A 17606-nucleotide genomic window follows, 5' to 3' on the forward strand; every position below is an offset into this window, starting at 1 on the left:
GAGCAAGTCGGTTATGTAATTGGGGCTAATAATAAACATGTCAAAACACTCAAGGCAAATTGATTACTGGTATTGACTGACTGCAAGTGAAGGCGGTTGCAAAGGCTTATATTTGCATTTTACAATTTTACAGTGCACCTTTTTCAAGGGCCTATATTGTGCCTTTTTCTAATCTATGTTATAATGTTGTTTCCTCATCGCAAACATACCCAGAGTTGTGTTTTGTTTCATTCGCACATGTTTATCACAAATCCTGCATAACACTCTTGCAATCACCCTTGTGATGTCATGTGGGAATACAGGAAGTGGAAGAGAGCTTTGGAGATGTACAGACTAATAAGACAGTATGTAAATGGAACAAAAGCACGACTCCAGGTATATTTTTGATGAGGTAACGACATGACTAAAATCTCACAAGAGTTCATTTTGAGTAGCATAGGACTTTAATAGCTGCAATTTCCTCATTGGGGTTCCTCTTAATCTTACAGGCCTATTCACAATGTTAAGCAGTTAGCTGTTATTATTAATGACTAGATGACTTGTATTTTTGCAGAACACCAACCCCAGCAATTACTCGTCTGTTGAGTGTTCCCTGTTAATGCTCCCCAACCCTTTTAACTGCCCTACAGCAGGGCACAAAGAGAGCTGAGGGCAGATCCGGATGATTTAGTAGAAACAGTGGCTCTTTTCCCAGCTCCCCGAGGAGACTCTACAAAAACACAAGCCTCTCTCCCATACTCCATCTCCCCCCAACAGCGAGCATGCACCAAATACACATGCATTTTTATAGTATGACATGTGCTAGAAGCCCCACTATATCAATCACATACAAAAGACTATGCTACATATGTAAGATAGAGAGAGACACTATTTTCTGATCTTTTATAATGTTATTTCCTCATCCAAAACAGGAGTTGTGGCATTTTGTTTCAGTCACGTATTTTTAACACACAAACACTGCACATTTATTCTGTGTTCTTCTCCCAAACTGAAAGCACTCTGTTCCACCTTGATGTCATGTGGCAAGACAGGAAGTTTTCCATTGTGTTTCTAAACTCCATACACTTTCACTAGAATCATTTGAATGGCAAATCCAGGGCTGAAATTAATCTCTACTGAACAAAAGCTAAAAGGAACTGTTAGAGTATTTTGAGCTTTGGGATGTAGACAGACTAATAATAAAGGATTATTCAAACATTAGCGAATGAAACAAAACAAAACTCCAAGTATGTTTTTGATGAAGTAACAGCATTATAACATGACTTAAAGCTCACAAAAGTCGATATTGCCTTTAATAAAATAAATATTAAGTTATTAATGTTTTATTGAGTAATGCCAGTGCTTTTGTTGTTTTTAATTGCAACAGAAATTCTAATGCACATTTTGTATGAAGTTTTCTAAGATATGCATTACTCAAATTTGTGTGTGTTTTTATCAGGAGAACTAGTATCATCAGAACATACATTGTTGTAACAGTAAATAGCACAGTGATGTACTTCTTATTTGCAGCCAATTCTTAATTTTGGTTTAAGCATCATTATTTATGTTGTACTGACGTATATGCAACCTGTTTTTAGTTATATTATTTCAAGGTCCTGTACACAAAATAGACTTGTGAGCTTTTACACGTTATAATGTTGTTTTGTTTCATTCAAACATGTTTGAGTAACAATTAATCTATTCTCTAACCTCAAAATGATCAGTTCCACCTTATGATGTCATGAAGCCAGCGGTAGTTTTCAGTTTAACTATCTTTTACCTTTAGTTCAGTAGATATTGTCAGTTCCAGGTCTAAAATTATACAAATAATTCTAGTGAAGATGTATGGAGTTTAGAAACACAGTAGAGCTTTTTGTATTACCAGATGACATCACAAGGTGGAACAGTGCTTTCTGTTTGAGAGGACTCAACCTAAATATACAGAATTTGTGTGTTAAACATGTGTGAATGAGACAAAATACAACTCTGGGTATGTTTTTGATAAGGAAGCAACATTGTAACACAGATCAGAAAATAGCGTAATATGAGCCCTTTAAAGTATTTTAGCAGGTCTGTTATTACCATGTACTGCTTTAGCTCCCTTGTTGTGATTAGAGCCTATATCCACCCTTCCTCTCTCGACTCCACCCTCTGTCTTAAATACTGCCCTTTGGTGAAAACAAACATAGACCAAGGAGAACTCTATAGGACAGGCCCGGTCTGTGTTCTGGGCTCATTGTGGACATTCTTTCTATTGTTACTGCATTACCAGGCTGAGTTTACCCAGACGTTTACTGTACATGACCTCTGCTCCAAGACTACAGGGTTTCTCTCAGGGATCAGTGGGCAAAGAGTTACAAAAGCAAGGTTTCTTTTATTATGTAATTTGACAAGTACAAATGAGGGACATGAGCGGCAATATGGCATCTTGAAATTAAGAGATTAAAGGTCCTATATTATGCAAAATTGACATACCTGGAGATGTGTTTTGTTTCATTCACACATGTTTGAGTTATCGGCAGTAGCTCAGTTGGTAGAGCACTCACCCACTGATCTGAAGGTTGGTGGTTCGATTCCAGCTCTCAACATAAGAAACATCACAGGTTGAGCGGTCAGATCCACTGACCCACAGGTTGGCTGGAGTGATTCCAGCTCCCACAGATGAATGCTGTTGTTATGTCCTTGGGCAAGACACTTAACCCACCTTGCCCACAGTGTCTGTGTACTGTTGTAAAGCGCTTTGAGTGCCTTGAAGGTGGAAAAGTGCTATAGAAAAATGTGACCATTTACCATTATTAGTCTGTTTCCAAACGCTCTGTTCCACCTTATGATGTTATGAAGCGTTTTCAAGTGAACAGCTTCCTTTTACCTTTACTTCAGTAGAGATTTGAAATTCCCATGCTAAAAAGCTAACAGCTAATAGTGTATGTGTTTCAGCAGAACCTGAAGTCAACGAGCCTCAAGTCCAAACACCTGAGCTCTCACATGCCCCGGTCAGATTACTTTACCTTTTTAGGACACGCTGCAGTTAATTTAATTCATAAAAATACTAAATATATTTGGTCTAATGCTAGTAGTAGTAGGCTAACTAATTTAGCTGTGACAGTCAATGTTGCCGTCACTGAAGTCCATGAAAATTGGGTAAAAAAGCCACAAATTGTACTAAATTAAGAGTAATTTTACTTAAAAAAATATTTCTCAAGTCTAAGTAAAAAGTAGAATTCCAAAAAAATATGATAAGTAGCTAAGAGTAAAAGTACTCAGAGAAACTACTCCTCAAGTAACTTAAGTGTGATTTGTCTTTTAAAATTAATGCAGTTGCGAGGATGAAACATGAAATAGTACCCATGTCTGGTATTTTGACAGTGGGAAGAAAGTACAATATCTATAAATAGTGACGCAAGTAAATGTATTAGGTCATAATACATTATGTCATTGTAATGCTTGTGACAGGCCTGTCCTAAACTCAGTGTATGTAACACGATGATTTTGAATATTTATGAGCTATTAGTGGAGTAGATTAGGTCTCCAAACCACAAGAATTAGTGGTACAAGCACCAAATTTCTCATATATTTAGCTAACATCATGCTCTTTCAGAAAAACCCGTTAGCCACCTGAAATATTCAACATGACGGCCATTTTTCAAGATTGCCAACCAAACAACTGATTTCACATAAGTAAGAGCTAAAAGACAATAAGTCATCATGTTCTTAATCAAAATTAATGTAATAAATCACAAATTTGCAAATATATACATTTACAGTAATGCAATTCAACAAATTTTACACCAAAATATATTTAATTTTGCACAAAAGTAATTAAATTTTCTCTCAATTTGAAACCAAAAGTATCCCAATAACCATTTGGGAAGTAGAAATACAAACATGAGCAAAATTTAAATAAAATGCAACATATTGACATAGGTTAATTTCAGAAATAGAGCCATTAAAATAGAACCATTCATTGTGCTATATAGAACTATCGAAAAAAGTTTGCCATCATTAAGATTTTTGGCACATTCATTCAGCCTCATTTAACTGCATTGTTGATGCTTGTCTTAGTTCAGAAGCTGGTTCTATGTTATCACATAAAAAAACATTGCTGAGGCTTCTGCACAGTTCTTCAAATTTTTGAATGTCCTTCGTCTGAGTCCACTGTGTCACAAGCTGCTCTTTTGTTTGCCCGTTCAAGTTTACTGTTAGTGAACAATAATCTGCAGCTTTGGTGATTAAATTTTTTATTAGTGTTTCTTCAATGCCACTACCATCATTCAGTCTGGTATATCCTGTCAATTCAGGTACAGCTATCTAACTTTAATACTACAACTAATATTAGTATAGCCAATACTTAAACTACTAGCTGGTGTATTTACAGGGCTAATTAGATAGCATTTGGGACACTACATCATGCTACATTAACTACATTAAATATTGCAATGTTAGTAACACTGCATAGCCGACACTGAACTCCATGCGGAGTTTCACAGCAGCGGAGTCACCAGTATGCCCTGGCTACGACCCCACACATTTCTAGAATAAACACATGTATTCTAAGAATAACATTTTAGCACGTTGGTAAGTAAGTCTTCATTTCTATAGTGCTTTTCACTGACATTTTTGCCACAAAGACACTTTACAGAGCATTATTCACTCTATACCTGGTGATGGTAAGCTACTGCCCTGGGGCAGACTGAGAGAAGCACAGCTGCCATGCCAATCAGTCCCTCCAACCACCATCACTCACATACACACCACTTTCATACTAATGAAATGAGTCTGTCCCAGGGCAGCTGTGGCTACAACAGTACCAGGTATAGAGGGAATGAATAATGCTGAATAATGCAAATGTTGGTGAAGTGTCTTGTCTAAGGTTCATTGATTGATTGTATTTAACTGACCTTGACTAACAAGTGTTCATGGAGACCTGTAGCATGTTTTGGGTTGATGGGGGAAACTGATCCAGATGCAATATGATAATTGAACCCATATTCTTTCAGGTAGGTTTTTTTACTAAGTTTTTTTTTTTTTATGTCATCATTGACCTGGCTGAATTTGGTGAACACTTCAAGACACTTGGTCCTCAGACTCTCACAAACTTTACACAGAATATCTTGTTTCAAACAGTCAGACATGTTCCTCTCATTTTTAGAGATGAGCATTTAATTCCATTAAAAACAGGATCTTGATTCATCTATCAATTGTTTGTATTGAAAAATCAACTTTAAAAAAATAAATGACAATCATTGTGACCAACTGTTGAGGGGAGAGAGAATTCCTGCTGTCAGTTGGATTTTGCAAAAATAGTATTGTGTCATATGACTTGTTTAAATTGTGTTGATTGTATGATGTGCATTGTTTTAATGCAAGTTAAGTTGAAATGGAATTTTGTGGTGTTTTTTATTGTTTTACATTTGTAAAAGGGATTATGAACTAGAATGACCACAGCATTTACACTGTATTTAGTGAAGAAAGAGTTACTATTGAATAGTGTAACATGAAGAACACTACACTATTTCTACTTCATAAAGTGTTAAATAGCGCAATAATATGGCAATATAAAGTTATTAGTTTTTCGCTATACACTAGTGTAAAAAAAAAAAATCTAATCTTAATCAGTGTCAAATTCAACTATGAGTAGTGTGGTTACATCACTTTACCAGTGTTGAGCCTGCTACACTTTGGAAAGTGTAGTTTTAACAAATTTTATTGTGGAACCCATATGACATGGTAAAAGTGAAAATTAACAAAAGACAAGTTGAATTAACACTCTTGAATTTACTGTGTGGAGTTTAAAAACACAGTGAAGCACTTTCTGTACTACGACATGACATCACAAGGAGTGTTAGTTTGAGGGAAGAACTCATCCTAAATTTGCAGGATTTATGTGTTAAACATTTGTGAAAGAAACAGAACACAACAGGCATGTTTTTGATGAGGAAATGACAATACAACAGATCAGAAATGACCTTAACATGGGCCCTTTAAAGATTGCTAAAATATGCACAAATCACTCCAAATACAACTTAGAGGGGGTAAATACTGAGGGGAAACATCTACAACATGGTCAAAAGCTCTAAAAAGTTGATTTTGTATGATAGGTCTCCTTTAAATAAGGTGGTGAAGAGGAGGAGTTGGAGAGACTGACACACAGTGACATAATGTTTTGCTGCTGTGGTAAAGATGTGGTGTAAGAGTTGTTACATGGACACTACCAGATAAAAGTTTGGACATATCTCATCTCAATGTTTTTTACTATTCTCTACGTTTTCTATACAGCATACAGAAGGCATTAAATATGAAGTAAGATATATGGAATTATGTAGCAAAGTAAAAAGTAAAACAACTCTACAATTAAAAAATTATATATTTTATATTCAAATCCTCATCCTCACAGTAGCCACCCTTTGCTTTGTCAAAAATATTTCATAGTTTTTAAACTTTTTTTACATAATTCCCTATATTTTGTGTCATATATTTGATGTCTTCTGTATAATGTAGAAAGTAGTGAAAATAAAGAAAAAAGAACATTGAATGAGAGGGTGTGTTCTAACGTTTGACTTGTAGTCTAATTAGGACTGGAAATATGTTGCTGAATTAATCTAAGCTTACAAATGAATACCACATAATAGACCATCTGATGGCTAAATTCCTGCTTCTTTCAAACTTCCATTGATTCCATTAGCAAGACACTTTTCTTACTTTTTGCTTTCTTTCTTACTCAGCACTGTTTCTTTTGTTAATAAACCTTGCCATCTCTACAACATGCAGCGTCTCTAAGTTACCTCATGCATTATTATGTCATGCATTTTCAACAGCACGAGGGAGTGACTCTTACTCTGCCAAAAATAGAGAGATTTTATTGACTTGCAAAAAAAATAAAGAAGTGTGAATAAAACAAAAACTAAAAAAAAAAAATCTTAATTTGTGGCAGTGGATTTGGACTTTCTTATAATACAGAACTTTCTCATATTACAAACCTACTGGTACTTTTTCCACATTCAGAAGCCTCCTTTTAATATTCAGAACTTTTGTTTCAGTTTAAGTGTGTGTCTTCGGATGAGTGGGTTGTGCACATATGTCCTCTCCAGCCAAGTCAGGTCTTTCTATAGACAAGAGAGAAAAGAGAAAGAAAGACTTAGGGCTCAAGGAGTAGAAGCTTTGAAAACACTTGAAAACAAAGAGAGAACTGAAGAACACAACTATCAGTTTATAATACTGAGACATTTTGCAATTTTATTTAAAGTGTCACATATATAAAAAGTTCCTGCTCACTCTTAATTGGCCAATATTATGCTATGACAAACCTGGAGTTGTGTTTTGTTTCATTTGCACACGTTTAACACACAAACCCTGCATATTTAGGCTGACTTCTTTTATCAAACAGAAAACTCTCCACCTTGTGAGGTCATGTAGCAATACAGGAAGTGCTCCACTGTGTTTTTAAAATCCATACACCTTCACTAGAATAATTTGGATGATTTCAGCCCTGGAATTGCTATACTGAACAAGAGGTAAAGGGTAGCTGTTATCTTGAAAACTACAGCTTCATGACATCACATTTTGAGCTTTGGAGATGTAAATAGATATAATAATAATAAAGGGTTACTCAAACACGTGTGAATGAAACAAAAACACAGCATTTTCTGATGAGGTAACAACATTATAACATTGCTTAAAGCTCAATTTTGAGTAATATAAGACCTTAAAATTGATAAACAATCATATTTTTATTAGCACTATGTAATCTGTTTTTAAATATTAATGCTTTTTCATAATCCATATTTAGACACTAGTAATTCCACTACACTATTACACCATGGTTTCTGCTTTTGTGTACCTATGTCATCAATCATTCTAAACACATGATAATATCCATTATCATTATTATGTATTCACTTTTAACAATTAAAATTTAGACCAAGCACATGCCCCCTCCCCCATTTCATGAAACCCCCACTTTCCAGTTGCAGTGACAGGTGGCTGTTGGGGACTCAACAGCTGCACAAAGGGAGACCCCCTTAAGTGTGCCGACCCCAGACCCCACCCCCCGGATAAGACTAATACTATAAGAACAGATAAGAACAAATATCTATGCAACAATGCCAATAAGTGGTGATAATGCGAAAAAGTCATATTGAAAACTGAAACTAGAAACTGCCAGAGTTATTGTATAGTTGCAAACATGTCTATAATGATTAAAGTTGCACAGTGTAACTTTTCTGGTGGAGTCAAATGGTGGTCAAATGTTTTTCTCTACTGAGATGTTATTTCTTTGCTTGGACTGGTCCACAGTATGGTATTAAACCTTCTATCTTCTACAAGCTACAAGTCAGATATGTGGAGAGGCGATTCCGCTGACAGTCAGAATGCCTGTTTTTATGGGTATTTTTGAACAGTAAAACCATCTGTACATTAATAAATGTAAGGTAGAGCTGTTTAATGTCGTACTGTGGAACATTCCAGGCAAAGCAATGACATCCCCATAGAAACAAGCAGGTGATGGACCTCCAACCAAAAAAGTTACTTCGTGTAGCTGGTACTGATAGAATTACTATATGACAAACACATTTTTCTCTTGAATCCACAAGCTTCTTGGTGGATGCTTAGACTGTAAACCATTTTCTAATAAATTGGATTAAACCCAGGAAACAATAGTGTCTCTAAAAGTGAAACTTATTTTTAACTTTTTCAGCCCACATTTACATTTGAAGATACTGTGGACTCACTTCATTTATTATGCAGATGACCACTCCAGTCCCCCTGAGTGCTTTTATTCTGCCCTATGGTCTAACCAACACCTACTCAGCTTCTCCAGTGAAACCAACTGAGAGAGCACTGGAAATTTACAGCCTAAAGAAGGGCTAAAATACATCTATGTAAATTGGTTCAAATGTGTAGATGTTTCAATGTGCAGTTAATCCTATGAAATATCTATGTCTATCTCTAATATCCCCCATGGTGGAGTGTTTTAAGTCTCGTCTTAAGACCCACTTTTATTCTCTGGCTTTTAGGGGCGCGTGAGTTGTGTGGTCCTCTGTGTCTTTTATTTATTTTATGTTTTTAACCTTTTCATTATTTTTTATTGGTATTTTTGCTCTTATTATTTTATATTTCTATTATTTTATTTATTGTCTTAATGAGAACAAGTAGAGTTAAGTAGAGCTTTATTTTATATTTCTATTGGATATGCTTTATTTGGATTGTGCAGCACTTTGGAGACGGTTTTGTTTATGAAATGTGCTATATAAATAAAGTGGATTCGATTGGGTCCGTGTGTGTGTGAGAGATATTGGGCAAAATAAAATAAATGAAATAAAATTCTAAATAATGTTTAAGTTGAGTTAAATAGCCTACGGTAGACTGTGAAAAGTACCAAAATATTACTGAAAAAGAATAACAGACAAGTGTAGATAGGCAGCCAGCAGTTTCCAGGCAGTAGTTTTGGGAATAAACCATTAACACATGTAGGGGGTCAAACTTTAAAGATGTGGAGAATACCTTTAACCTTACGCCATTAATATCCATTTATCCGTTTATTTATAGTGTTTGATAACTACGCGAAACCCCAAAATGCGGACTTTTTAACGATATAATCAGAAACGCGCACGTACGCACCCCTCTGTGATAATGGTACAGTCCGACCCTGAGTCCGGAGTGTGTGAGCATCCGCGCCAGCCGAGCATCAGCTGTGTGCTCCGTGAGACGAGTGGGGAGACACTTATCGCTCTCCCTTTCATTTGATCTTTACATTTTAACAGCAGTCTTTAATTCAGAGTTTCGCTGGATTCAAGGCGGACACCTGGGCACCTATTTACACCCAGCGCTATTCATCGTGGGAGTCATTTTCGACGATTTTCTGCGCGCAGTGCAGAGCGGAATCTGCAAGTGGAGTGACTCGGGCAAGTTTTCCACATTGTGCCTGAGGTATGAGAGCAGTGCCGGAGGGAGGAAGAGCCCCAACTCGCTCGTTTGAATGAACAAAGGCGCTGAAGGCGAGGAGACTGCAATCGCCATGGAGGAACCGACTCTACCGGGATCAACATGTAAGTTTGACTCAATGTTACGCACGTCTTTTTCATGCTTTGTCATCGAAGTCTTTCACAATTTCGGCCAACTGCTCAACAACCACGTAATAACAATGCACTAGCCAAGCCCAGTTCATTCTCAGTCCGCGCTAATTTGGTTTCAAATGGCGTCAAAATTTTGTTACAACTTTCTTGCAATGCGGTTTTTCTGTGATGTAATTTTTGCATAATTTTTATATCAGCTTCAGTGGTCAAGGTCTTATGCTACTTTAGTTCTGGAAGTTACACTCTAACTCTGCATACTAACACTGGCTGAACTTCATTCTTTGCAGCCTATGCCATTGTACTTGAGAATGAATACTGTATAGCTTGTTTTTCTGCAGTAACTGTTTTTGGGTTGGCCATTTTCTCAGTGTGATAATTTGCCTACAAGGATCGACAAGTGACTTCACGCATCAGAAGAACTAATTCAATCTCATGAAATTGTCCCCCATGTTTATCTGAAATCCACGTGACACGACCATCAATAATTAACCCAGCACAGGTTGGCACTGCTCACGTGAGGTCGCTTTCATCAGCTGATAGCTTTTTAGCACACAGACCATCTCCTAGCTCGAGATAACGCAATTTATGCTAGATGAGGTAATGTAGCCGGACCCATCCCCCTTACTGTTATGTTTAGCCTGCTACTACCATCATGCAGTCAGATGTTGTGCAGGGGTTTCCTATCTCCGTTGTAGAAGCTGCTTTGCCAGAGGATGTTTTTCTCCTTCTTTCTCCCAGGTGCATACCAAAATAGATACTTCAATGAGCTGTGAAGAGGAAACCATAGCTTTGAAATTGATTCATGACTGCAGTGATGTGGTCTGACTGGAAAAATTGATTCCGACTAAGCTTGTCATGATAACAAATCTTTAAGTGTGATATATTTTAAATACAAGCAAATATAGACAATAAAAGATAATACTGAAACAAATTTGTACCACTGACACAAAAACCCTAGAGGAGATTTAAAGGTGCACTGTGTAACGTTTCTGGTAGAGGGACCACAACCTACTTGTCTCCATGGAAATGTTCTTGCTTTACCTTGAAACTTCCACAATACGGCATCAAACTTGTCAATATTCATGGAGACAAGCAGATGCTACCAGGCAAAGATACAGTTTAGACCTGTGAAGAGGCGACCCCGCACACAGTAAGAATAGACGTTTTTCAATGTATATTTGCGCATAAACACACCCGTAATTGTATAAATGCAAGCTACATAAGTCTAATGCCATAGCATGGAACATTCAAGGCAAAGCAATAACACTGTCATGGAAACAATTGGATGGTGGACCCTCTACTGGAAAAAATTACACAGTGCACCTTTAAACCACAAAAAGCTATTCTAAATCTACAATATTGTTAAAGAATCATGCAATAAAAGATCTGCAATAAATAAAAAGAAGAATTAAACATTTTATAGTTAGTTTGCATGTGTAATGGATATTTAGAAGTTATGAATTGAACCTGACTTTTACAACTAAATCTTATCATATAAAGCCAAAAAATAACCAATAATTCCCAGTAGTGCAAAAAATTGTGCACACAATACATTTAGAGCCCAAAATATATTGTTCCAACTTTCATATACTGAACGATTAGTCAGTAATTATGGTGACTGGCTTTATTTTGACATTTTGTTGATCCAACTGTGATAGATTGTGTGAGGAAATGCAGTGGTTGTTTGTGTGTTGGTTGTTAAAGGGTCTTCTTGATGGCCATGGTGTGATGTTGTCAAAGCTTTATGAGCACACTGTCCTCTTCCTGAAATAGATGGACACTTACACTGTGTGACCTGACCTCCACATGACAAGTGACAACTTCCTCCATGCTCTCCAAAAGTGCCATGGCGACGCTTTGTTTATGTTGTGTTAGTCAGTGGGACCAATACAAGAGTGAAATACTGCAGAATAACCAAGGCCCTGCCGATCAAAACAACAATATCAAGAAGGATATTAGAGACAGACCTAGTATATATCAAGCTGATATTAGCAGTTTTTAGCATATTGACTACCAGCCATAAATCTGCAGCAGGGGCCAGTATTCTGTGTGGTCCAACCATGCATGAAAAATATATGTATAAAGCTTTGTTTGAACATTTTAATCCAAAGAGGCTACTTCAAAAAAAATTAAGTAGAGTGCTCTCTACACAGTCTATAATAAAAGAAGGTTGTGAATGAGTTTGTTCTAAATTTTAATTAGATAGTTTGGTAAAAATTATCTAAATCAGCTCTAGAGCTCAGCCCAAAAGCTCATTGGCCATCGGTTTGTCTAGATTCTAAACAATCAGTATCAGCATCAGTCATGAAAAAGTGTATATAAGTGGATCGTTAAAGGACATCTGGAATAAAACAGTAAATAAAAGAATTAGTATTGTCAAATTTTAATATTAAGTTCCATGATCTGTGAATTCGCTTAGGCATTCTTTGTGAAGTGCTCTTAATCCTTCTTTTATTCCTGCTCTCTCCATTGAGTGATGTGTTGCCATTTTGCTCTGTGTGGTCATGCACAACCTCTTTAATTCAACAGCTGTCTGGACCGGCCAAGATGCTCAAAAGCCTCAAAGCACATAAATTTAAACCTGTGGACTACTTATACCTCAGACAATTAATTAACCTAATTTTGCAAATAAATATTGAACTGGGCTTGGTTTGTGCAAAACTCCACCCAAAAAGTACAGTATATAACCAAGCCAAATACACAAACAGGGGAAACAAGATCTTCCACTGGGATTATAGTTGGATTTGTGATTTAGACATTGTGCAAACAGTTCTGAAGAGATGCTTTAGCTTTCACTGGAGTTCTATTTGCTTAAAATAATAAATGGCAACACTAGTTTTAACTGTCACAAAAACAAACATGATTATTCTTCAGTGACAAATGTTCTTCCCCACCATCTCCATTGTCTTGGAGCAGAAGGAGTCTGAAATGAGCATAAGTTTGACTAGAAATAAATTTAGATAAACTTTATTGATCCACAAGGGAAATTATTTGGACACAGTAGCTCAAACATCACAAGATATTATAATGACAAAGAGAAAAAATATAAATGGTGATAATAAATTCTAAATAAGTAGCAAAAATAACAAGAGACTGGTGTCAAATAAGGCATAATTATATAAATGAAGTTATCAACAGGCAAAACAGATTTCTATGCTTAGAAAGTTTGTGTATCATAATGAAAACAGGAAAGGCTTATCTCTATTTACCCCTCCTGACATTAATTTACAAACTGCATGTCTTGCTAAAAAGATCAGACAAAGGTTAATTCCTCTTGAGTTATTGATCTGGGGTTTAATGACTCTGGTAGTTATTGTTCCTAAAGCCAGGGTGAAGAGCACTGTGAAGTTTGAGAACAGAAGACATCAGGAGTATCTGACTCACAAAGGGTCCGTCTGAACTCGTGCCAGTGTTTTTGTCTGGTGCAGAACAGAGGCACATTTGGTTTTGTTTTGGTTCTGTGTGACTATATGGACCTGTTTGGTTAATTAGGTAGGCCTGTCACAATAACAAAGCATGGATATTGATGTATTGTTACAGAAATATACTGTGATAAAAGATAATATTGATACTAGTTTATCCTACTGAGTCAACCACAATAATAAAAGATAATCCAACTAAACCTATTTTTAAATATACAGTGTCATTCAAAAGGCATGAACTCCAACAAAGAAATAAAAGAATGAACAAGGAATTAGCCATAATAGTCACATATTGAAATTTTGACAGCTCAAATTGTATTCTATTAGAACAAAAAAATACCCAATATAATCATTGTTTTTGCAAAGGTAATGTACACAATAAATACTGAGTCCCAACATATATGAATTAATATAGTAATTATTGTGACAGGCTTAGATACTGATGGTTAATTGAAGCTCTATTGCAGGTTTATAGACTTTATTGTTCCACAAGCGAAATTATTTGGACACAGTAGATCACACATCACAATATAATCTAATAACAAAGAGCAAACTATAAATGGTAATAATAAATTCAAAATAAGTAGCAAAAATAGCAAGAGGCTGGTGTCAAATAAGGCATCATTATATAAATATGCATATGTACAAATAAAATATAGAAAAATATAGTGATACAAATGTATCTCTAGCTATATACAAGAGAAAAACAGTGCAAAGATAAAATTATGTGTAAATTTTTTTGCACATGAAACCCAAAATATGGATGACTAAATTCACTTCCCACACAGTGCATTATACTGGCCCAACATTAGCACCCCGATGGTGTAATTCTCACCATGCAAGCACTGTGTGTCCGATGACTGGAGAATGCAAACAGCTCAGAGCTAGCATCTCAAGATGGAAAAGCATCACCATTAACTGACACTCACAATCTATTCTGTCTGAAGTGCTGTACAGGAAGTAGCTATTGTATTCTGTTTTATTCTATACATTATATATTTAAAGATGTTAGTCATTTTAATAAGTACTTTACTCATGTCTTGTAGTTATTAGTCTTTTGCTACAGTGCATTAATTTTAAAGGTGCATTGTGTAATTTCTGGTGGAGGGTTGGTCAAATGCCTTTCTCCATCGAGATGTTATTGCTTTGTCTGGAAAGTTTCACAGTATGGAATCAATCCTAACCCTAACCCTTTTTTGTACTTGTTATTTTGCCCAACCACTGTCCCAAAATTCTTATCCACAATACAACTCCTCAATGTAAAACCAGGGTCTCACAGGTACACCTCTTAACTGTAGATTGTGAGTATAGACTGTATAAAGATGTGGACTATGGGACAGTGATGTCTCCCATGGCGTTTGGCTCCAGGCAAATGAAGCTCATGAGGCTAGCAATTACAGGTGCAAATTTAGAGGCCACTTCCAGCTTAAGAGTGGGAATGTATTTACTCACAAAATAGCAAAATAAAAACACCAGAATCAGTAGAAGTTACAGAGAAAGAGTTGACAATTTTTCAATGTAAAGTAAATTGGAGCTAGGGTCAATGGAGCCAGGAAGTACCTCCATGCTCACGTCCTATTTGGAACGCAGTGACTTGCAGCCACTAGCTATGTCCATTTATATATAAAGTCTACAACAGGAAATTTATGCCACAGGTGCTGGCCTACTTTATCACTGGTGCTCCTCTTCTTCTGGGACACTTCGGAAGGACATAGGGAAGTGATTTGGAGCGGCCGGTTTGTTCCATGTCTGAAAATATCCCAGACAGTCTGAGCAGTTCACACTCACCCAAAAGCTGCAGTCACCAGACCAGGCAGTAACTAATATTAGACCACGCAAAGGCCACCAGCGTAGTTTCTATGTCAACCCACATTGTACACACACATTACATTGTTTAATGGCTGCAAGATTAATCGCAATTGAATCAAAAATGCAATTTGAATGGATGCAAAATAACAAATCTCAAACATTGCAGTTTTTGAAGTACCATAATTTCCTCTACAAACAACAATATATTCCATCTTATTATGCATAAACAGTCTTTCCTGTTACTAAAGGAGACTACGGTGGCCCTCCCCACAGTGTAATTTTTACCCTCATATTTTAAAATGAAGCAGAACAAAAACTGATGATACAAATGACTGTAAATTCTTCCAGTGTTGAATATACAGAAGTAACTATATTTAATTTGTAATCAGTTTTTGATTAATAGAGGCAATATGGGCATGTATACTCCAAAAATTGTATTAAATGAAATTATTCAAATATGGATCATGTGTGCCACCATATTTTTAGTGTAACATGGTAAGCTTTGCATAAAAATGGTTAACCCTGTTTATATCTGCACAAATATTTGAAATGTGATTCATTTGTCAGTGTATATTTCAGCCTTATTTTCAGTCAGACATATTTAACACCTGAACTTTGAACAGCATTGTATTATTTAAAATGTTAATTGCAATGCATGGCAGAAAACATCACAATTTGATATTTTTCCCAAATCCTTCACCAGTCCTGGGAGATTAGATTACCCATTATGAAACCCCAAATACAGCTTGAATGTTTTTAAAATCAAGATTTTTTGTGTTGATTTACAAAACTCTAGGTAATTATATGTTAAAGACTTGACGGATTACTGGTTTTAGCTAATCTTCATGCAAATACGATGATGAGCGACAAACAGTGGTGGTGTGGTGTCGTGGTTGTTTGCTTTCAAGGGCACAGATGGTCAGAGCTACAGTAAAATGTCAACATGGCTGTCCTGATAAAATGTGTCCTGGTCTATTACCCTGCTTTATTGATTAGTCCCTGAGCTGCTGTGGAAAAGGACATTTGGAAATCATTTAAGGGTAAATCAGTGATCAGTAGGGTGAAGTGGTATTTTTCTGCTTGGCTGGGTACGTTGACCAATTTTGTATTTTAGGTAACAGTGTTCTAATTGTTCTGTCCATTTATATTTTTTCTGGTACTTGATGGGGTTTTCAAAAAATTACACATATAATATAATAGCCAGAAAGGACATGTTCTACATTACAACAATATTACTTACTTATTAAAATATTTTGTGATGAAAATTACATCGTGTTATTTAAAAATACATTTAGGTTTAGTATTGTGCTTTGCTAAGAGCATGTATACATTATTAATCATACAATGTTTCACGTTTCAACTTTTTTCCTTCAAATGCTTTGTTGATGTGTTGGTTTCATTTGAATTCTTTCCCCAGGAAATGGTTTGGTTGGTTTTATTTTTGCAAGATTTGCCAACAAAATACCCATGGAAATAACAATTTTCATGCATTTATATATTGTCCATAGTAGAGATCAATCGATACATTTTTTTTCATGGCCGATGATGATGCCAGTTGTTTAGAATACACAGAAACTGATGGCCAATAAGTACTACAAACTCACCCACAGCCCATTTTTTTTATACTATATACTTTTAAGAGTCACATTTTGTGCGGCTATCTCTTTGTATTACAGTGTTAATATAATGTGTGTATTCTTTAAGCAGCAGATCCACCAAAACAAACCAAAATATTAACCCTATCTCTAATTTATATTGTGTGTTCATAAACCAAATACACAAGGGAATTCATTCAATATCTAAAAGGACACGAGAGATTGACAGAAAGCCAAAAGCTGCTGTACCATGAACGCAACATATGATGCACATGCTTCTATAGCAGTGCAGATGATGTCATGCCTTCTCTTCCCAGCCCCCATTGGGATATCATGCATGGGTTGTCAGGAGCAACAGAAATGCATGCGTGTACACATCCAGTTATGAATGCAGTGTTTCCCAATAATAGAGGAGACTACGGAGGGCCCCAATGTTTAACCTTTGCCCCCATAGTCTATAAATAATGTTGACCAAAAAATTGGTTAAACTAATGATGCTTTAAGTCTGGAGTATTGTGTTAAACATATAGAAATAACTATATTTGATCTGTGTTTAGTAGTTTTTGTCAGCAGAGCCAAAAATTCATGTATTTTCCATATATTGCACTGAATAAAATGATTCAAATGTGGATCGCTTGTGCCACCATGGTCTTAGTATAAACTTGTGGGAAACACTGGCAAGGGCAATGACAATGGCAACTTTTGGCATTCAGAAACCAGTGAGGTTCTTT

The 17606-nt window shown here is 36.1% G+C and overlaps 1 protein-coding gene across 1 annotated transcript in view; it reads left to right on the top strand.

Moving 5' to 3' along the window:
- The first annotated feature begins 9643 nt into the window (after positions 1-9643).
- The window catches only part of map7d1a (MAP7 domain containing 1a), a 45996-nt gene continuing 38033 nt past the window's right edge, over positions 9644-17606 (top strand). Inside the window, 1 exon segment of the mRNA XM_020940335.2 lies at positions 9644-10022. Coding sequence (XP_020795994.1) covers positions 9953-10022 — 70 coding nt within the window. The 5' untranslated portion in view covers positions 9644-9952.

This window comes from Boleophthalmus pectinirostris, unplaced genomic scaffold (assembly GCF_026225935.1).
Source record: "Boleophthalmus pectinirostris isolate CB_2022bp ecotype Guang Dong unplaced genomic scaffold, ASM2622593v1 HiC_scaffold_6, whole genome shotgun sequence".
Classification (NCBI taxonomy): Eukaryota; Metazoa; Chordata; class Actinopteri; order Gobiiformes; family Gobiidae; genus Boleophthalmus; species Boleophthalmus pectinirostris.